Genomic DNA, 23,240 nt, shown 5'->3' on the forward strand with positions numbered 1-23,240 from the left:
ACATGACTTACATAATGTTAATATAAATGATCACATGACGTACATAATGATCATATAAATGATCACATGACGTACATAACGATCATATAAATGATCACATGACTTACATAATGATCATATAAATGATCACATGACGTACATAACGATCATATAAATGATCACATGACTTACATAATGATCATATAAATGATCACATGACTTACATAATGATCATATAAATGATCACATGACGTACATAATGATCATATTAATGATCACATGACTTATATAATGATCATATAAATGATCACATGACGTACATAATGATCATATAAATGATCACATGACTTACATAATGATCATATAAATGATCACATGACATACATAACGATCATATAAATGATCACATGACATACATAACGATCATATAAATGATCACATGACTTACATAATGATCATATAAATGATCACATGACTTACATAACGATCATATAAATGATCACATGACTTACATAACGATCATATAAATGATCACATGACTTACATAATGATCATATAAATGATCACATGACGTACATAATGATCATATAAATGATCACATGACGTACATAACGATCATATAAATGATCACATGACGTACATAATGATCATATAAATGATCACATGACTTACATAATGATCATATAAATGATCACATGACTTACATAACGATCATATAAATGATCACATGACTTACATAACGATCATATAAATGATCACATGACTTACATAACGATCATATAAATGATCACATGACTTACATAACGATCATATAAATGATCACATGACTTACATAACGATCATATAAATGATCACATGACTTACATAACGATCATATAAATGATCACATGACTTACATAATGTTAATATGACACACAATATGAACAAACATGTTTCCAGAAGCTCTGCGAGGAAGAATTTAAAGCTTCTAATTACAGAGGTTGTAGGGTCTGGACGGTTATTAAATCGAAATCATCAGACAATTATAGTGATTATCTTGCAACATTGATGGCAGCCGGAGCCGCTTGTGTCTCCAAAAATATCTTCCAGGAGCACGAGAAGCTGCAGCACGTCCTCATGTAAAAGCTCTTAATATGTTTAAGCTCTTGCTCTGCATAAATATCTCATGAAGGCCGCGATCAACCAGGAGACCAGATTAAAAACACTCATCACATTAAAGACACGAACACCTCACACTCTTCACCGAAGTACAGATCGGCCCCCGGGGGCCCACGACGGCCAGCTGTCAATCACGCCGAAGCAATTAGTGTCACAGGTGTGTCGGGGATGGAAGCAAAAACGAAGCCTCACCTCTGCAGATGGGAACAGGGAAGTCCCACACGGACACGCCCGCCGTGTTGCTGACGCAGGTGAGGAGCGAGTGTCCGTCCAGGACGTAGCCACTGATGCAGCGGTACCGGATCTTCTCCCCGACCGTGAACAGGGTTCCGTTTAAAATGCCTTTGGCGGGAACTCCTGGGTTTCCACACGAGCTGCTCCTCAGCTCTGAAAGAAAGCAAAGAACAAATGCATCTGTTTAGTCGTCCAGTGTCAGGAGCGGCTTCGTTACGAGCTTTAATGAACGCCACGAGGTCCAAACGAGCGTCGCTCCTGATGCACCAGAAATGACTTCTGGAAACATCCACAGTACAGAAGCGTGACGAGGACAAGACGCTCTCAGTGGTTTCATCAAAGGTAACGAAGTCGGCTTCGCTCTGTTGCGGCTCCACGTTCAGCGCTTGATTCCCACTGACACCGGATCGGGGTTTTTCTCCGCAGTGTCTTTAGATGAAAGGAGACGCGAACAAGAAGCGGTCAGTTAAGGTTACGAGTTGTTCCACCAAACTGTTTCCAGACCTTTAAACGTCCATTATTTCTGCAGCGTCGAAGGAAAAACTCGACATCGAATCATCAGTCGATCTGAGAAAGATATTCATTTATTTCTTCTATTAACAATTTGATTTTGGGTTTTCATTCCAGTTTTGTTTTTCTTATCCGTTATTTAATTTACCTTTTATTTTGTTGACACTCATTATATATCACAACATTATGTTCCATTGAATTGATATTTAACAGCATCGACTTTTCTTGTTGTTTGGTTGCAGATCAAAGTGTTTGTATCACGTTATTTATCGTATAAATTATTTCTCTATATTCTCTTGTAGCAAAATGTTTGGCTTCATTTCTGATGAAAATTATCTAAAATGTGGATCAATTTTTGATTTCTTCAGTTTGTCTCTCGCCCACCTGACCTGACCTCTGACGCGTGGTTGAATAAAATATTGTTATATTCTTCTCTACATAAATTAGTGTCAATCGATGATTCAAAATACATCTTTTTCTATGTTTTAATTCAATATTAAAGGTTTTTTTAATTTGAAATATTCAACTGAAGAATAATTCCTAGTTTAACTGTGTTGAAGAAGATTGTGAGGTTCCTACTATCTTACCAAACCAGACCAACCCTACGGTTTAGGTCTTTAGCAAAGTCATTTTTGGACACACACAGAAAAAGTCCCGACTCTGCTGGAGAGGAAATGGAAGCCGAAGTAAAAAGCTCTGGGTCACGGATCCAATTTCATCACCAGAAAGACTTTGTAAAAAGTGACATTGCACCGAAATGAAACGATGAGTCAACGCTTTTGTTCAAAGGCACTCGTTTAGAACAGATGTTGTGTTGTTGTTGTTGTTGTTGTGAATGATGAACGCCCGGAGGATCTGTCGATACATCATCGACGAAGTGTGCGTTCGTGATTCAGAAGTCGAACGAGATCAAAGATGGCAGATCATCACCGGAACGATTCTTTAAACGGTGGCAGTCATGAAATTGAGTTTTGCAAGACACACACACACACACACACCCACACACACACACACACACACACACACACACACACACACACACACACACACACACACACACACACACACACCCACACACACACACACACACACACACACACACACACACACACACACACACACCCACACACACACACACCCACACACACACACACACACACACACACACACACACACACACACACACACACACCCACACACACACACACACACACACACACACACACACACCCACACACACACACACACACACACACACACAGAAGCAAGTTTCTGCAAGAATTATGAATAATCAATACGCCCCCTACTGTTGAAAGAGATCATTTTTAATGATAAGGCCTCATTGATTTGACACTATTCATGCCTCAAGAAATCATCTAAAGTAACAATAACGACGGCTGATGAACATCGACGCTCGCATAAAGAAAATGCTTTTGATTTATGCTCGAACTAAACATAAGCGAGAAGCATCAGCAGGTTAATCTGAGGAATTACTGTTGATACTATTCCTTTGATGTTTGCAGGATTTAGTCCTAAATTGAGGAAAAGATGAACAGTCACCGAGTTTATCTCACTAAATATAGATTCTCCAAAAACAGATTCAAGTTGAAATTGGATTGAAATGTGTTTAAAAATGTTGTCAATTCCAAATGGAAGATGAAGTTTGATGTTTATATGAAAACAAACTCCTGAAGATTTTTTCGCCTTTTCGGTGTTTTGCTGACGGTTCTCTCACACACCAGACAAAAGTTTGCCAATTACATCAAGATGTTGTTTTTCTTCTGCAGAGGAAGAAACATGGTGTTGCGAAGATTTACGTCGCAAAACTTTGGAGTGTGACACAACGCACAATGATGTGAGAATAAATATCCGAAGCCTGTTTTTTCAATCTGGCTTCACGCTCCGTGGCGACGCCTCTCGTGTCGACTGCGATCTGTGGCAGCAAACAGACAAATGTGTCTCGCTGGGAGTCGCGGGAAAGCCTCAGAAATTCAAATGCATTTGTTTGAAATATCAAATTCGTGGGGCTCAACAAAGTGGGAGCAGACACATCAAAGATATCTAAATATCAACAAGCTTGGCGAAGCAGCACTCGGGTTTGATGAGTTGGATTTAAAATTCTGAACTCGGCTGGTGCGAAGATATTTGCATCAAATCCAAATCTTCAGAGAATGGGTCAGAGAGGAAGTGTTGCCACAACACGCTCCGTTATATAACGTCAGCAGAGAAGATTCCACTGCTGGGTTCAGCCTCACCAGGGTTTGAGTCCAGAGGATTCATGAGGAATTCAAGGAGAGTCATTAAAATCATGACACAAAGGCGGCGAAGATGGAACCGTTAAGATCTTTCCTCACCTCAAGTCTCCAATTAAAAGGTAATAAATGTGTCGAGCTGTAACGACAACATCCTGACTCACCTTCTGGTGTGAGTCGCTGCAACATTTACAAACAAGACGTGTGATGAACAGAAGATTCCGACCCAGACGTCCTCACGTCATGGCTGTGAGACCAGAGCTGTGTCTCAAATCACATACTAGTGTACTCAAAGTTAGTATTTTTAGTGCATAAGTGCGTCTCAATTCTCAGTACGCCAATGTAGTGCTCCATACACACTACATTGACACTAAAACGCCCACAAAACTGAGTATGAATCGATGGATACTTTCTACACTAAACGGCTCCATCTTAGTGACGTTGTAAACAGAAGTTATGTCACATATATATTCATATACGTATTTTCAGCAGCAGTAGAAAGATAAACACGTCTTCGCTGCTGATACCATCTTAAATATCTCGCAAATATTTAGATTCTCATATTTTTTCTTTATTTCTTCTTCCAAACTTGCAAAACGTGCTGCCAGCAGGTGTCACTAGTGTTCCTACAGCTGGTTGAAATCACCGTTAAATAGAAGTAGAAGAAGAAACTGTCGCGTCATTTCCTGTTAGTTTGTAGCAGCAGAGTTTGATTTGAGAAATACTATCTGTGGAGGATTAGTTACTAGTTAGTACGTACACTATCCTGATGATACTAACTTCTAGTATACTAAGAGAAGTATGTTTGAGACATACTATCTGTGGAGGATTAGTTACTAGTTAGTACGTACACTATCCTGATGATACTAACTTCTAGTATACTAAGAGAAGTATGTTTGAGACATACTATCTGTGGAGGATTAGTTACTAGTTAGTATGTACACTATCCTGATGATACTAACTTCTAGTATACTAAGAGAAGTATGTTTGAGACATACTATCTGTGGAGGATTAGTTACTAGTTAGTACGTACACTATCCTGATGATACTAACTTCTAGTATACTAAGAGAAGTATGTTTGAGACATACTATCTGTGGAGAACTAGTTACTAGTTAGTACGTACACTATCCTGATGATACTAACTTCTAGTGTACTAAGAGAAGTATGTTTGAGACATACTATCTGTGGAGAACTAGTTACTAGTTAGTACGTACACTATCCTGATGATACTAACTTCTAGTACACTAAGAGAAGTATGTTTGAGACATACTATCTGTGGAGAATTAGTTACTAGTTAGTACGTACACTATCCTGATGATACTAACTTCTAGTATACTAAGAGAAGTATGTTTGAGACATACTATCTGTGGAGAACTAGTTACTAGTTAGTACGTACACTATCCTGATGATACTAACTTCTAGTACACTAAGAGAAGTATGTTTGAGACATACTATCTGTGGAGAATTAGTTACTAGTTAGTACGTACACTATCCTAATGATACTAACTTCTAGTGTACTAAGAGAAGTATGTTTGAGACATACTATCTGTGGAGGATTAGTTACTAGTTAGTACGTACACTATCCTGATGATACTAACTTCTAGTACACTAAGAGAAGTATGTTTGAGACATACTATCTGTGGAGGATTAGTTACTAGTTAGTACGTACACTATCCTGATGATACTAACTTCTAGTATACTAAGAGAAGTATGTTTGAGACATACTATCTGTGGAGGATTAGTTACTAGTTAGTACGTACACTATCCTGATGATACTAACTTCTAGTACACTAAGAGAAGTATGTTTGAGACATACTATCTGTGGAGAATTAGTTACTAGTTAGTACGTACACTATCCTGATGATACTAACTTCTAGTGTACTAAGAGAAGTATGTTTGAGACATACTATCTGTGGAGGATTAGTTACTAGTTAGTACGTACACTATCCTGATGATACTAACTTCTAGTATACTAAGTATGTTTGAGACATACTATCTGTGGAGGATTAGTTACTAGTTAGTACGTACACAATCCTGATGATACTAACTTCTAGTACACTAAGAGAAGTATGTTTGAGACATACTATCTGTGGAGGATTAGTTACTAGTTAGTACGTACACTATCCTGATGATACTAACTTCTAGTATACTAAGAGAAGTATGTTTGAGACATACTATCTGTGGAGGATTAGTTACTAGTTAGTACGTACACTATCCTGATGATACTAACTTCTAGTACACTAAGAGAAGTATGTTTGAGACATACTATCTGTGGAGGATTAGTTACTAGTTAGTACGTACACTATCCTGATGATACTAACTTCTAGTACACTAAGAGAAGTATGTTTGAGACATACTATCTGTGGAGAATTAGTTACTAGTTAGTACGTACACTATCCTGATGATACTAACTTCTAGTGTACTAAGAGAAGTATGTTTGAGACATACTATCTGTGGAGGATTAGTTACTAGTTAGTACGTACACTATCCTGATGATACTAACTTCTAGTATACTAAGAGAAGTATGTTTGAGACATACTATCTGTGGAGGATGAGTTACTAGTTAGTACGTACACTATCCTGATGATACTAACTTCTAGTACACTAAGAGAAGTATGTTTGAGACATACTATCTGTGGAGGATTAGTTACTAGTTAGTACGTACACTATCCTGATGATACTAACTTCTAGTATACTAAGAAAAGTATGTTTGAGACATACTATCTGTGGAGGATTAGTTACTAGTTAGTACGTACACTATCCTGATGATACTAACTTCTAGTATACTAAGAGAAGTATGTTTGAGACATACTATCTGTGGAGGATTAGTTACTAGTTAGTATGTACACTATCCTGATGATACTAACTTCTAGTATACTAAGAGAAGTATGTTTGAGACATACTATCTGTGGAGGATTAGTTACTAGTTAGTACGTACACTATCCTGATGATACTAACTTCTAGTATACTAAGAGAAGTATGTTTGAGACATACTATCTGTGGAGAACTAGTTACTAGTTAGTACGTACACTATCCTGATGATACTAACTTCTAGTGTACTAAGAGAAGTATGTTTGAGACATACTATCTGTGGAGAACTAGTTACTAGTTAGTACGTACACTATCCTGATGATACTAACTTCTAGTACACTAAGAGAAGTATGTTTGAGACATACTATCTGTGGAGAATTAGTTACTAGTTAGTACGTACACTATCCTGATGATACTAACTTCTAGTATACTAAGAGAAGTATGTTTGAGACATACTATCTGTGGAGAACTAGTTACTAGTTAGTACGTACACTATCCTGATGATACTAACTTCTAGTACACTAAGAGAAGTATGTTTGAGACATACTATCTGTGGAGAATTAGTTACTAGTTAGTACGTACACTATCCTAATGATACTAACTTCTAGTGTACTAAGAGAAGTATGTTTGAGACATACTATCTGTGGAGGATTAGTTACTAGTTAGTACGTACACTATCCTGATGATACTAACTTCTAGTACACTAAGAGAAGTATGTTTGAGACATACTATCTGTGGAGGATTAGTTACTAGTTAGTACGTACACTATCCTGATGATACTAACTTCTAGTATACTAAGAGAAGTATGTTTGAGACATACTATCTGTGGAGGATTAGTTACTAGTTAGTACGTACACTATCCTGATGATACTAACTTCTAGTACACTAAGAGAAGTATGTTTGAGACATACTATCTGTGGAGAATTAGTTACTAGTTAGTACGTACACTATCCTGATGATACTAACTTCTAGTGTACTAAGAGAAGTATGTTTGAGACATACTATCTGTGGAGGATTAGTTACTAGTTAGTACGTACACTATCCTGATGATACTAACTTCTAGTATACTAAGTATGTTTGAGACATACTATCTGTGGAGGATTAGTTACTAGTTAGTACGTACACTATCCTGATGATACTAACTTCTAGTACACTAAGAGAAGTATGTTTGAGACATACTATCTGTGGAGGATTAGTTACTAGTTAGTACGTACACTATCCTGATGATACTAACTTCTAGTATACTAAGAGAAGTATGTTTGAGACATACTATCTGTGGAGGATTAGTTACTAGTTAGTACGTACACTATCCTGATGATACTAACTTCTAGTACACTAAGAGAAGTATGTTTGAGACATACTATCTGTGGAGGATTAGTTACTAGTTAGTACGTACACTATCCTGATGATACTAACTTCTAGTACACTAAGAGAAGTATGTTTGAGACATACTATCTGTGGAGAATTAGTTACTAGTTAGTACGTACACTATCCTGATGATACTAACTTCTAGTGTACTAAGAGAAGTATGTTTGAGACATACTATCTGTGGAGGATTAGTTACTAGTTAGTACGTACACTATCCTGATGATACTAACTTCTAGTATACTAAGAGAAGTATGTTTGAGACATACTATCTGTGGAGGATTAGTTACTAGTTAGTACGTACACTATCCTGATGCATACTAACTTCTAGTATACTAAGGGAAGTATGCGATTTGAGACCAAAAGGACTGTTAGTGGTCTAGGAGAAGTCTGTGCCACCAAACATGCTCAACAAGATTATCATGGTCAATAATATACGAGGGTTGTCACAAGAACTGACACTTCCTTTGAACTTCTACTGTCTTCTCATATTTTAAGTAAATAAACCTGCGAGTCGAGTCACATTTGGAAATACTTTAGCTCCGAGGATAAATGTGGATTCATTATTTATCCTCAAAAACCTACAAACTGTGCTTTCGATGTTTGGAAACTAAAGGAAAAAACACTTTGAACCAACAAACAGACACGAAGACATCCAGGATTGTTTAGAGAGTTAAAGAGTGAATTTAAGTTCGATACAACTTATGTCACGTTAAACTAACAACAAACAAACGTTTGTTTTTTCAGATGGAGAAACACTTCACTACACTTGATAATACAGACGATACAGTTGTGTAACATTACTAGATGCTTTCTGAGGTTTGCTAGACTCAAGTTATTTGAAATCATTTTTATTTTTCCTCTATAGTATCAGTCGGACGACACGAGACAAGAGTTACATTTAAAAGGCAAAGGAAATGCAAACGTTTCTTCTTCTTATACTCAAGGGATGTTCATCACCACTGTTTAAATGTGAGATATTTGTTGATTTTCTTATTTATTTGCACATTTATAAGACAAATGGTTCAGTTTGTTATTTTCCTTGAAGGCTCAACATGAATGTTTAATCAATGTTTGCATCTATAAGGAAAGAAATGTTATCATCACCGCTGTTAAATTGTAGAATTACTGATGGTTGGTTTTCTTTATTTAATACATTTGTGTACTTTAAAGTAAAGGCAAACATTTTTCCCCATGGTATTGAAAGGTATCGAAGTAGCGAAAAAATCTACTAGTAATGGTATCGACTACTGAAATGTAATGTTGATATCGTGACAACCCTAGAATAATCCAAGTGGCTATTCTTCGGTGAATTTGGTTAGTCCAGGTCAAGAATCCTCCAAATATTTCAATGGTCCAGACCAGGACAATAAAGCTCTCGTTTAAGACTCATTTAAAAGACGACACATTTAGAACTTTAACCTAAACACTCCTAGGTCAAGACCAGACGATGACTACTCTGTTCAAGTTAAAAAAGTTACTACCACGGTTTCCGTAGCAAACAACCAGGCCAGACTTTAGTAGTCGAGCCTGGACTGAAGGTTCAGTTGTGTAGTGTGTAGTGTGTGTATACCGTGACTTCCTCAATTTAAATGACCAGTCAAGTCAACTCTCCCTCCCTCATTCAAATCTCACGACGACAGGAGCCGAAGCCGAGACGTCTTAAAGATTTGAGTGACCAAGACCAGACTTGGAATAAATGTTGAAGTGCAAGACTATCAAGACTATAGCGGTCAATACGAACCCAGACCTGGTTGATCTTCCGTGACCTGGATCGAAACTCCATCAAAAGAAAGAGACGAGACAAAACTTAGTTGGTGAAGACTGCACTCTCCACTCACAATCCTATGGTCCACACCGAGAGTCAAGAAAAAGACCACTTAAAGTTTTTAGCCCTGACGCCTGTGAGGGACCCTTTGGTTTGGGCCACACATAGTGTAATGAACTACAGAGACTCATCAACTCAAGATTTCTTCCAGTTGTTGTGGAAGACTGGCAGCGGATCAGACCTGCATTCATGTCTTCATATACGTGACCAGAAAGTAATGTGAGACAATAAACGAGGAGCTTTGGGATCCCTTAAGGACACATCAATGTATCCCCCTCCCCACCTCACGGTCTGTGGTCTCAGTTGGTTTGTTGGGTTATTGACTAACCGCGTTACACGTCAGCAGCTGGTAAACATCAAGGTCATACAAGCCGCACACAAACGTATACTCTTCCGGATGAGTTGGCGTCGCATGGAAGGATCTCGCACGAGCAAACACCACTTCATGTTGTACGGTTCAGCAGTCGAAACAAAGCGATGCCACAGTGTCAGCGGCTGTCGTTTCATTTCCCCTCAAAAGGTTTGATAAATCATTGATTCTTCTCAGAGTCATTACAGCCGTAAAGTGAAAAACAACAAGACTGAAATGTCAAACAACCTCAACAAAATGTTAACACAAGTGTTTTCTCTAAACAATCAAACATTACTATTGAACAACAAACACTCGTTCAGTTACAGACAAACTAAACAATATTATTCTTTTAATATTATTAAAATATTTTTCGGTGAAAAGAACTTTGACTCTCGCCGGAGTCCTGGTGCAAAAGTCCTCTTAGAGTCACAGCGAGACTAGAGATTGAGAATTCTTTACGCTCAACAAGCATTGGCTGCATGAGGTTTACTTTACATCCCAGATGAAGTTTGACAAGTGCGTTCTGATGCTGCTGCCATATCGGACCACGCGAACTAGAACAACCAAAGACTCATCACTCTTACTTAAAAGTACCATAACCCCACCTTGGCATGCAAACATGAACCCTAAGGATTTAAGAGAAATCCGGGTCACGGCACCAAGTTGTTTGGGTTCTGTTCTGGTGAACCGACCCCTCACCAGTCTCGGTTACATGGTGGTGGGAAATAACGACATACACATGAATGAGTTTAAGAGAAAATGCTCGTTTAGTGAATTATGCAAATTCAGAGACAATTTACGTGAACATCAAGCGGACATCTATCATAGACGTCTTAGAATGCCAGAGCGCAAAGATCTCACGAAATGGCGGATCTTTATAGTATGAATATTCAGGTAAACGCCTCCAGTCACTTGTGCATGTATGATTGCTCAGATATTCTAAACACTTCTAAGATGGCCGTGGTCACATGGTCGTTACCACGATAGATTTATTCTAGAATCTGCTTAGTTCCCAGACTTGCTGGCTTGTTTTGTCTTTCAATGTGATTTTTCACACATGTTCCCACAGACTTGCTGGGAATCATCAGATTGCAGATTGTCTTGACCATGTGAATTTGAGTTGCTGCAGTGAATTGACTTTAATGCAAGGCATGGATTATTTAATATGAATCAAATATGACAGATTATCAGTTAATCAAGTGATTATTTGAGATGTGTGTTAAATCTAGATGATTGATTTCAGTAAAGATGTTGTATCCTTAGAATAAGGAAGTCAACTACAGACTTTTGCCATTTATTTGGACACATTTGGGTCCATTGAGCCGACTCTAGTATCAAAAACCAGTTTAAAGGTTTCTAATGATGTGCAGTTCAAAGGGTTAAAAATGAAAGGAACAAGGACTGATCCCTGTGGATCTCTTGGAAGAGAGATTAGCATCCCTAGAAGGTTGTTGTCATCCCTCGCAAGCTGTCGCCTCATCGAAGGTCTGGCTAATTGAGGTTTTCAAAGAACAAAATGAGACTTATCCAGGTGTGAAAGCAAGATGAAGGATTCCTCCCCACTCATGTTCAAACAAGCCCACCCGGAGACCGAGACAGTGACGACCTTCTCTTCAGTCGCAATTGTTTGACCCGGTCCACTGAGGCCCGGGAATTAAAAGGCAGCCACTCAGACATGGATCTCACATCGTTTGAAATAAAGCAAATAATGGCTGATGATATTCACAGACTGCGGGCATTGAAATGTGCTCGGAGAACATTGTCAGGTGGGAAAGAAACAAATGTAGATCGTCCGTGTCCTTCACTTTGTGAGCACATTCATGGCTTAATCATCTTGGCAAGTCTTCAAGCAGCTCACTCTCAGCGCAACAATGAGCAACACATGCATATGTATGTGAACCATGTAGGTAAGGATTTTAGCATAATAAGGGACAGGGGTATACAGTGAATTTGCAAACCAATACATAATGGATGAGTACTTTGGGTGTGACAGAGGAACAGCTTACTAACGAAGAAAATATCCTTTCCTGCTGTCGCCTCCGTCGTTCGAATTACGGGAAAATGAGAAAAGACGATAAGAATGCAACCAATTAAAAAGCAAGCAAACTTCACTTATTATAAACAATGAAAAAGGCAAAACAGACACTTTACTTTGAGCACGACTGTGAATATGAAATGATGAGCAGCCTGGAAAGAAGATGTACTCGTGAAGAATCAGAATTTATGACCATTGACGTGAACGCGGCCTTTTAAATGAAGATGAAAATATGCAGAGCTCACATAAATTTAGAGTCTAAGATTAATTACTGCCAAACTTGCTAATGAATTCATTATAGACCAGACATTACGTTGAATCAAGATTAGTGAGAGTTCAGGTTTACAAAAGCCTTACCCCGGACTCACACACACACACACACACACACACACACGCACACACACACACACACACACACACACACACACACACTCACACACACTCACACACACACACACACACACACACACACACACACACACACACACACACTCACACACACTCACACACACACACTCACTCACTCACTCACACACACACACACACTCTCACACACACACACACACACAGTTTCACAGTAGATAAGTTGTGGTGAGAGTTAATTCAAGTTCAAACCCCATTACCAGGAGCATCAAACCAATCGCTTCATTCAGTGTTTTCAAACATTAAGTGTATCAACAAACAATTAGCAAACTTTTTTCACAGGTGTTTCTAAACAGCAATTTGCATCTCAATTAGCAGAACAACTTAACTTGACGGTGATTTCTTGTGAAACACTCCTGTTGTGCTTCTCATTTCAAGTTGCATTTAGAAGACTTTTTAAATGTCAGCCAAACATTTGATGACAAACATCACATCAGGGGGAAAATGATGCACAGTTGAACCCAAATGACAACTGATTAGGACTGGAAGCAAAAATGAAATCAAACAGTTTAATATTGTACAACTGAGAAAACAAAGTAACTTGAATCATTTATAATGGTAAATGTTATTTAAAGCGATTCTATGCGATTTTTAGTCGCGCGACACCAGTGGACTAAAGTGGTCGTGTTTAGACTGGAGACTACATTTCCCATGAGCACTTGCTAAACTTGGCAAAAGTTGTCATGTCCCAGTTTGTATCAGTTGATGAATGTTGTGTTTCCAGACTTTTATTGACGAATGAAGGATGAAACTGATGAGGTAATGAATCATTGTAATGAAATATGATATAAATAACATAACTTTAACTTTGTTTTTGTTTGTAAATAACATAACTTTAACTTTGTTTTTGTTTGTTAATAACATACATTTAACTTTGTTTTTGTTTGTAAATAACATAACTTTAACTTTGTTTTTGTTTGTTAATAACATAACTTTAACTTTGTTTTTGTTTGTTAATAACATCACTTTAACTTTGTTTTTGTTTGTAAATAACATCACTTTAACTTTGTTTTTGTTTGTTAATAACATAACTTTAACTTTGTTTTTGTTTGTAAATAATATAACTTTGTTTTGTTTGTAAATAACATAACTTTAACTTTGTTTTTGTTTGTAAATAACATAACTTTAACTTTGTTTTTGTTTGTAAATAACATAACTTTAACTTTGTTTTTGTTTGTAAATAACATCACTTTTACTTTGTTTTTGTTCGAAAATAACATAACTTTTAGTTTGCTTTTGTTTGTAAATATCAGAACTTTAACTTTGTTTTTGTTTTTGTTTGTTAATAACATAACTTTAACTTTGTTTTTGTTTGTAAATAACATAACTTTAACTTTGTTTTTGTTTGTTAATAACATCACTTTAACTTTGTTTTTGTTTGTAAATATCATAACTTTAACTTTGTTTTTGTTTGTTAATAACATAACTTTAACTTTGTTTTTGTTTGTTAATAACATAACTTTATCTTTGTTTTTGTTTGTAAATAACATAACTTTAACTTTGTTTGTAAATAACATAACTTTTACTTTGTTTTTGTTTGAAAATAACATAACTTTTAGTTTGTTTTTGTTTGTAAATATCATAACTTTTACTTTGTTTTAATAAAAAAACAAAAATCACACAAAACACCTCAAGTCACAGTATACGAGTCATTCAACTAGTTTAAGTTGATGTGTCATCACTAGTTATTTCAGTACAAAAATATATAGAGTGGTGAAGTCAGAAGGCAGTGGTCAGTTGTAGGACATTCGTGGGCAGTGAGCCTGAGAGTCAAGCAAGAGTGTGAGTCGCAAAGTCAATGGTTCCAATCCTCAAAACTGTCCTGTGACCTTATAGACTGTTCCATAGTCGTGAGCCTCGTACTGTGTAATACATTCCACCCTCTTGTTTCCACGCGCAGCAGACACGTGTCGTAATGAGCCTCATTTTAAAGCGACAACGATCCACGGGAGATAAGGTGCAGGTTTGCTCCAAAATGGAACTGGTGTGTAACGTGCTTAACAAATCATCTGGCATGAAATCGTGATGACGACGACACAAAGAAGTATGTAGGCAGGAGGAGGATGAGTCAACCATCTGCCCTCGGGAACACCACAGAAAGCTAGAGTTAGGAGGGTAAAAAATAATCCCAAACGGAGAAGGCTCCGGCAGGGTCTGGGACAGGTTGTGTGATGAAAAGAGAGCAAAATAGATGGAAAAAAGGGGGATCATGAAAGAGTGGAGCTTTAAAAGCGGAGAACGGGGTCAGCCTGTTCGAGCGGGGAAAGCTGTGGGAACAGATCAGACTGAAGAAATAACCACAGGACATTTGGATAAGACGTCGGGAGCCAAAAAGCCTGCGAGGGGAAGGAGAGGAAAGTCGCAGGTATGAAAGGAAAAACAGGCGGGAGAGGAGGTGTGGAGACGCACATGTAAATGGAAAGAAGGGGTGAGCAGGATAATCACAGACGGATGGTTGTATTGAGAAGAGCTTCCTGCTGCACTCAGATCTGCTTCAGCACAGAGAGCTCCACACATCAGTTGAGATAATTCCCATCGACATCTGCCGCGCAATTTTCCCGACACCTCTGGAGCAGCAGAGAAGGTCCCGGACTCTGGGAGGGGGTGCGGTGTTGATTTGGAAAATATGAGATTAATTTGCTTAATTGAGGAACCTAATGTCTGCGGAACACAACAGAGGAGGTCCTGCAGGAAATCACTTGGATGGCGTCGGCTCTGATGTTGGCGCTTCTTCTTCTGGCTGATGGTTTCTTTGGTAACGACCCCCACAGGAGCCGCAGATTTGTAGCCACGCTCGGCAATTACCATAAAACGGAGTGAGGCGTCAAAACAGTGATTGGTTCCGTGCGACGATGAGGAAGTGTTTTGAAAACAGTTCCGTGTGACTCGACTTGAAAAGACGACAGAAGGCTTTTAGAGAGAGAGAGAGAGAAAGAGAGAGAGAGAAACCAGTCGGTCTGGTGGAGCTCAGGTGGTGGAGGAAAGAAAAATACAGAAAAAGGTATTGATCTGTTTTGATTCGCTCAGCCTTGGATTTCAATCCCTGAGAGAAAATACCTTTTTGGATACGTGGGCAGCAGAGCAGTTTCATTAGCCAACTTATGCAGCTTTCAGGCCTTAAATCAACTGAACTTAAATCAACTCTAAAACGATCAAAACACGGAGTCCGTTTCCGTCGCTCCAACACGACGTCACATTTGTCTTATACTTCGCTTCGTGGAGAGAGATGGACAATCAAGAGTGTCACGGGTCGTTTTTCACCGCTTCAAGTCAAAGAAAATACAAGCTTTACGATCGATATATATACACGATATATTTAAGGCAAATATCCCGCCCAGGGGGTCGTCCTTTCCAGCCAAATGGTCCTTTCAAGTTCCCTGTGTCCTGATCCCCCTTAGAGAGACATCCTGATTTGTTTTCTTGTAATCTAATCATTCAAATGTTCTCGGTTTCCGTCTTTTATCCCCCCTTTCCCGGGTGTGTCTTGCTTCGTTCTTTGATCTACGATTTAAGGTGTGATTTGCAGATAAACAGATGTTTTAAATAACTGGTGTCGTATCTAATCCTGATCCAAGCTTTTCTTGAACCAGTGAATCAGTCTGAGTGGATGTTGATTGTGAATGTGTAGTCAAACGTTTAAGCTCTTAGATCAAGCGAGTACTTTATACTTTATATTTTGATTATCTTTTAGCATTATTTTAGGTATGGCGTATACGTATAGTGTATCATTTTTTTTATCTTAAAACTCGGTTTACATGCCCGACTCATTCTGTCTGACTAAGATAAGAATTCTACCACAAACGTATAGCTCTGTCTGGTCCACAATGTTTTCGTCTGCCTAAAGTTTTCAAACCTCGAGAGAAAATCATTTCAGACCCCCTGGAAAGGACTGCAAGACCCAGGAGGGCCGAAGAAGTGTCTTCTCAACACAAAAGAAGACAGTAGGACGACGACATCTTCTCTCAGACCTGAACATCATGGTCGACCGTGACTTTCTCTCACGACGTGATGAAAATATGTCTCAGTGAAAAGTTCTCGTTGTCGTATCAGAAACACTAGCTTTGGTTCAACGTTAACCAACACTTTATACAATGATGTCCCATTTTAAGAGAGAAAACTCTTCTATGAAGGCGTCACAGCAGATGAGGATGAAAAGTTGTTCTTACCTTCATAAGCTACTTTGAATCCGTGAGCGCTCACTGCGAAGTCACTCGTGAGCCTCAATGAAAATATCGAGCTGGAGCTGCTGACTGGAGGCGGGATGTTGAATCCTGTCAACCTGTGAACCAGAGAAGATTAACACGTGAGAAGATGTTGTTCAACCATCGCTGGTCACGTAATGACATTATTTTCTTTTTTTTTTGTTCAACTTCAAAGCATTTCAGAAGCAGCTCCGTGGATTCAAGGATGTTCCCGAGCCAGAGTGGAGAAGTAAGATCGTTTGATTCTAAACTCTTTGATCAACTCAATCTCAAGGGGAGTCAAAGTCAGAGGAGGATCAATTTCTACCACAATCTCCTTCCACACCATGTGTCTCTTTAAGCAAATGAAACAATGATGTTGCCACGTTAATGAAACCATAGATTCCTGAAACGTGTTAAAATATTAGTTTAAAAGTGTTGGTTCACACAAAATTCTAACTCTTTTTCTACACACAATGATGTCGACTAATGTTGGATTATTTTCAATCTGTTCTTTTCAGAGTTATAGACAAAAGTGTTTGTTCATTTTAATGTAGCGACTGGAGCTCAGTTTTCTTCGTATTCATCTTCGTCCAAGAAGACATTAAAAACATCCAAACACTTCTGTGCTTCCAGTAAAGACGGTCGACCATGAGCTCAGGAAGTTCTCGCGATATTAACCCGGAGAACAATTCTTTTGTCGTGGCTTCAATCCAAGAGCGATGTTACAGACGAGGAGTACGTGTTTGGATGAAGTTTCTTTTTGGTTGAAGACTTATGCTGTGTCACAAATCACATACTTGTGTACTCAAAGTTAGTATTTGTAGTGCGTAAGTGCGTCTCAATTCTTAGTATGTAAATGTAGTGCTCCATACACACTAAATTGACACTGAAACGCCCACAAAACTGAGTATGAATCGATGGACACTTTCTACACTAAACAGCTCCATCTTAGTGACTTTGTAAACAGAAGTTACGTCATATCTATGTATATATATATATGTATATATATATATATATATATATATGTATATATATATATATACATATATATATATATACTTACAGGTTCATTTTGAGCCAACAGTATGATGATAACACGTCTTCCCTGCTGATACCATCTTAAATATCTCGCCAATATTTCAATTCTCATATTTTTTCTTTATTTCTTCTTCCAAACTTGCAAAACGTGCTGCCAGCAGGTGTCACTAGTGTTCCTACAGCTGGTTGAAATCATCGTTAAATAGTAGTAGAAGAAGAAACTGTCGCGTCATTTCCTGTTAGTGTGTAGCAGCAGAGTTTGATTTGAGACATACTATCTGTGGAGGATTAGTTACTAGTTAGTACGTACACTATCCTGATGATACTAACTTCTAGTATACTAAGAGAAGTATGTTTGAGACATACTATCTGTGGAGGATTAGTTACTAGTTAGTACGTACACTATCCTGATGATACTAACTTCTAGTATACTAAGAGAAGTATGTTTGAGACATACTATCTGTGGAGGATTAGTTACTAGTTAGTACGTACACTATCCTGATGATACTAACTTCTAGTATACTAAGAGAAGTATGTTTGAGACATACTATCTGTGGAGGATTAGTTACTAGTTAGTACGTACACTATCCTGATGATACTAACTTCTAGTATACTAAGAGAAGTATGTTTGAGACATACTATCTGTGGAGGATTAGTTACTAGTTAGTACGTACACTATCCTGATGATACTAACTTCTAGTATACTAAGAGAAGTATGTTTGAGACATACTATCTGTGGAGGATTAGTTACTAGTTAGTACGTACACTATCCTGATGATACTAACTTCTAGTATACTAAGAGAAGTATGTTTGAGCTCCAGTCGCTACATTAAAATGAAGAAACATTTTTATCTCTAACTCTAAATAGATCAGATGACTCTGAAGATAACGTACATTAGTCGACATGAGAGAAAATTAGTGAAAATGAGTGAAGTTTGGTTGAACTATGACCTTAATACTGGTCTCCTGCTCCTGCTCAGACTTCCACACAAGGATCCAAGACACGCGAGCACGACATCCAGGGATTCATTTCACGATGACTCCTCCGGCTCCTCACCGGATTAAAAGTGGCCCCTGCTGAGCTCATTAGCGTCCAGGGGTCGAGTTCACCTTCTTAAAGTCTCAAGACTCGAGTCTCGACGGTTCTACGACGTTCTCGTGTCTCCGTTGATCCTCCAGAAGCTCAGACTCGCTCCCAGGGTTCGTTGATGGTGCGCAGGATGGCGCGGGTCTAGCAGGTAAAGCATCATAAATACATTCCAGTTAGTGGAGAAACTCTGGAGCGCGACGCACCTGCTCCCTATCGTTTCAAATAATGACTGTTCATTTGCCTCAAACCTCGCCGCCGTCTAACTATCCAGCACGCCGGCATTTGGCGTCGAATAAAACCCAACCGCTGCGAAGATTGTGATGCAATTTGTCCAGCAGTAACACGCAGGGTGTGATCATCAGACGCCTCCCTCCCATTGTTGGACGCGCCGGAGCGCTGGCAGCTGCATTGTAACAGACTGCTTCATTACAGCATTTCAAATTAGGTGCAGATCCAAACAAATCCATTTACTTTCACGACCTCGTAAACAAGATGTGTTGCTGACCGTTCCTCGGAGGCCGTTGTTGATGCCGTTGTTGATGCCGTATCGACCTTTCGCCGCCGTACGCTCGGCTGAGTACGACCCAATGTTTCCGTCCGCGCCGGCCGTGTTGATTTTCCGAAAGATCATTTCGAAGTATTGTTAAGGCGTGTAACTGACAAGCGTCAAGACGAGCAACTGTGTCTCGCAGAGAAGAAGTGAATTTATAACCGAAGAAAGTTTACAAATGTCTCGCCTCAGTTAGACCTACAAGTACAGTAGAGGACCTGTAGAGATAGTAGCTGTCACGATGGAAGGATACGATAGTGATAGTGTAGTAACAAGTATATATGTGTAGTTTTTCTCCAGTACTTGACTCTGGTGTTGTGATAGTGTAGTAACAAGTATATATGTGTAGTTTTTCTCCAGTACTTGACTCTGGTGTTGTGATAGTGTAGTAACAAGTATATATGTGTAGTTTTTCACCAGTACTTGACTCTGGTGTTGTGATAGTGTAGTAACAAGTATATATGTGTAGTTTTTCTCCAGTACTTGACTCTGGTGTTGTGATAGTGTAGTAACAAGTATATATGTGTAGTTTTTCTCCAGTACTTAACTCTGGTGCTGTGATAGTGTAGTAACAAGTATATATGTGTAGTATTGTCCAGTACTTGACTCTGGTGTTGTGATAGTGTAGTAACAAGTGTATATGTGTAGTATTGTCCAGTACTTGACTCTGGTGTTATGATAGTGTAGTAACAAGGATATATGTGTAGTATTGTCCAGTACTTGACTCTGGTGTTGTGATAGTGTAGTAACAAGTATATATGTGGAGTATTGTCCAGTACTTGACTCTGGTGTTGTGATAGTGTAGTAACAAGTATATATGTGTAGTATTGTCCAGTACTTGACTCTGGTGTTGAGATAGTGTAGTAACAAGTATATATGTGTAGTATTGTCCAGTACTTGACTCTGGTGTTGTGATAGTGTAGTAACAAGTATATATGTGTAGTATTGTCCAATACTTGACTCTGGTGTTGTGATAGTGTAGTAACAAGTATATATGTGTAGTATTGTCCAATACTTGACTCTGGTGTTGTGATAGTGTAGTAACAAGTATATATGTGTAGTATTGTCCAGTACTTGACTCTGGTGTTGAGATAGTGTAGTAACAAGTATATATGTGTAGTATTGTCCAGTACTTGACTCTGGTGTTGTGATAGTGTAGTAACAAGTATATATGTGTAGTATTGTCCAATACTTGACTCTGGTGTTGTGATAGTGTAGTAACAAGTATATATGTGTAGTATTGTCCAATACTTGACTCTGGTGTTGTGATAGTGTAGTAACAAGTATATATGTGTAGTATAGTCCAGTACTTGACTCTGGTGTTGTGATAGTGTAGTAACAAGTATAAATGTGTAGTATTGTCCAGTACTTGACTCTGGTGTTGTGATAGTGTAGTAACAAGTATATATGTGTAGTATTGTCCAATACTTGACTCTGGTGTTGTGATAGTGTAGTAACAAGTATATATGTGTAGTATAGTCCAGTACTTGACTCTGGTGTTGTGATAGTGTAGTAACAAGTATAAATGTGTAGTATTGTCCAGTACTTGACTCTGGTGTTGTGATAGTGTAGTAACAAGTATATATGTGTAGTATTGTCCAGTACTTGACTCTGGTGTTGTGATAGTGTAGTAACAAGTATAAATGTGTAGTATTGTCCAGTACTTGACTCTGGTGTTGTGATAGTGTAGTAACAAGTATATATGTGTAGTATTGACCAGTACTTGACTCTGGTGTTGTGATAGTGTAGTAACAAGTATATATGTGTAGTATTGTCCAGTACTTGACTCTGGTGTTTTGATAGTGTAGTAACAAGTATACATGTGTAGTATTGTCCAGTACTTGACTCTGGTGTTGTGATAGTGTAGTAACAAGTATATAATGTGTAGTATTGTCCAGTACTTGACTCTGGTGTTGAGATAGTGTAGTAACAAGTATATATGTGTAGTATTGTCCAGTACTTGACTCTGGTGTTGTAGTATTTACAGACCACATGACTCTTGAAGTCGTAACTACTTTCATTTGTTTTCAAAGCAAAATATGTCCAAACATCAGTTTTAAAAGCTGCTGGACTCACTGTATCCTCTCGTACTCAGTCATCGCCTCATTCCTCCTTTGGCTGAGGAGGACGTAATGATTGCAACTCACGAATTAACAGTTTGAACATTTGCACGTTAATTGTACATTATAAAAATCAAACTATTTTATTTGATATACAATTTATTGAAATATAAACCATAGAAAGCCAGTGAAAAATTAAAAGGCAAAAAATAATAATGAGAAGAAGATTAATCCCAATATTTAAGTGTAAAACTATTTCTTACGATACTATAAAAACGTCTATTTGCAGCTGCAGACGTCATCACGAAGATACTTTTAATTTCAGTCACAAATGAATATAATTAAAAGTTATCTTTAGAATCCACACCAGTAACTGCTGAATCTTTTGTATTAACGCATTTCAAGTGTTTCCTTGGATCTCAGTCTTGTGAGAGCAGATCTGGAGACATCTGGGCCCAAATTGATGTGTTTATCCAGAGCGCAAATCTCTGAGTTAACGATCTGAGACAGAAATGATTGTCTTCCATCAGCCCTGGTAATTGTGAAGATGCACTTTGCTGCGATTATTGCAGATCTGAAGTTCATTTCTCAGCTTCACGCCTCCGTGGGAGGGAAGCGGCTCGTTTGTGGCGCCGTTTGTGTACAGGAAGTGGTTGCCGGAGTAATTTGGGAGAAGTTATCTCTGGGATTCAAGATTACGCTTTTCAATTTGTCCTGAAAAAAGTCAATTTGAGGTTGAAATGAAGAGAAATAACAATTAGCGGGTGATTGAGATCGAGGGAAATTGGAGGAAGAAATATAATCACCTCAATATGATCTGTTTTTTTACATTTTGGCGGCAAATCAATTTATTCTGAACGTCTCAAACCGTTTTCTTGCAGGAACTTTAGTTCTCTCAAGACTTCGGCTCTTCTGGGAGAACATGACAGAATCTCTCCTGTGTCCTGGTTCGCCCCGAGGCCTCCTCCCAGTTACCCCAACGACTTCCTCGTCCAGAAAACATCCTGACATGATGCCAGAGCAACTGAGATCAGTTCCTGGAGGCTTCGTCAAGAGTCATGTGTCTGTTAGTACTACAATACTACACATATATACTTGTTACTACACTATCACAACACCAGAGTCAAGTACTGGACAATACTACACATATATCCTTGTTACTACACTATCACAACACCAGAGTCAAGTACTGGACAATACTACACATATATACTTGTTACTACACTATCACAACACCAGAGTCAAGTACTGGACAATACTACACATATATACTTGTTACTACACTATCACAACACCAGAGTCAAGTACTGGACAATACTACACATATATACTTGTTACTACACTATCACAACACCAGAGTCAAGTACTGG

At 38.4% G+C, this 23,240-nt stretch overlaps 1 protein-coding gene across 1 annotated transcript in view; it reads right to left on the minus strand.

The window, feature by feature from the left end:
* LOC148063047 (CUB and sushi domain-containing protein 3-like) overlaps window positions 1-23,240 on the minus strand; it is a 414,667-nt gene that overhangs the window by 315,391 nt on the left and 76,036 nt on the right. The window contains exons 3-4 of the mRNA XM_087812099.1: window positions 17,115-17,227; window positions 1,330-1,524 (exon numbers count right to left, since the gene is read on the minus strand). Coding sequence (XP_087668225.1) covers window positions 1,330-1,524; window positions 17,115-17,227 — 308 coding nt within the window. The remainder of the gene's footprint in view (window positions 1-1,329; window positions 1,525-17,114; window positions 17,228-23,240) is intronic.

Source organism: Callionymus lyra, chromosome 17 (assembly GCF_982586985.1).
Source record: "Callionymus lyra chromosome 17, fCalLyr1.hap1.1, whole genome shotgun sequence".
Classification (NCBI taxonomy): Eukaryota; Metazoa; Chordata; class Actinopteri; order Syngnathiformes; family Callionymidae; genus Callionymus; species Callionymus lyra.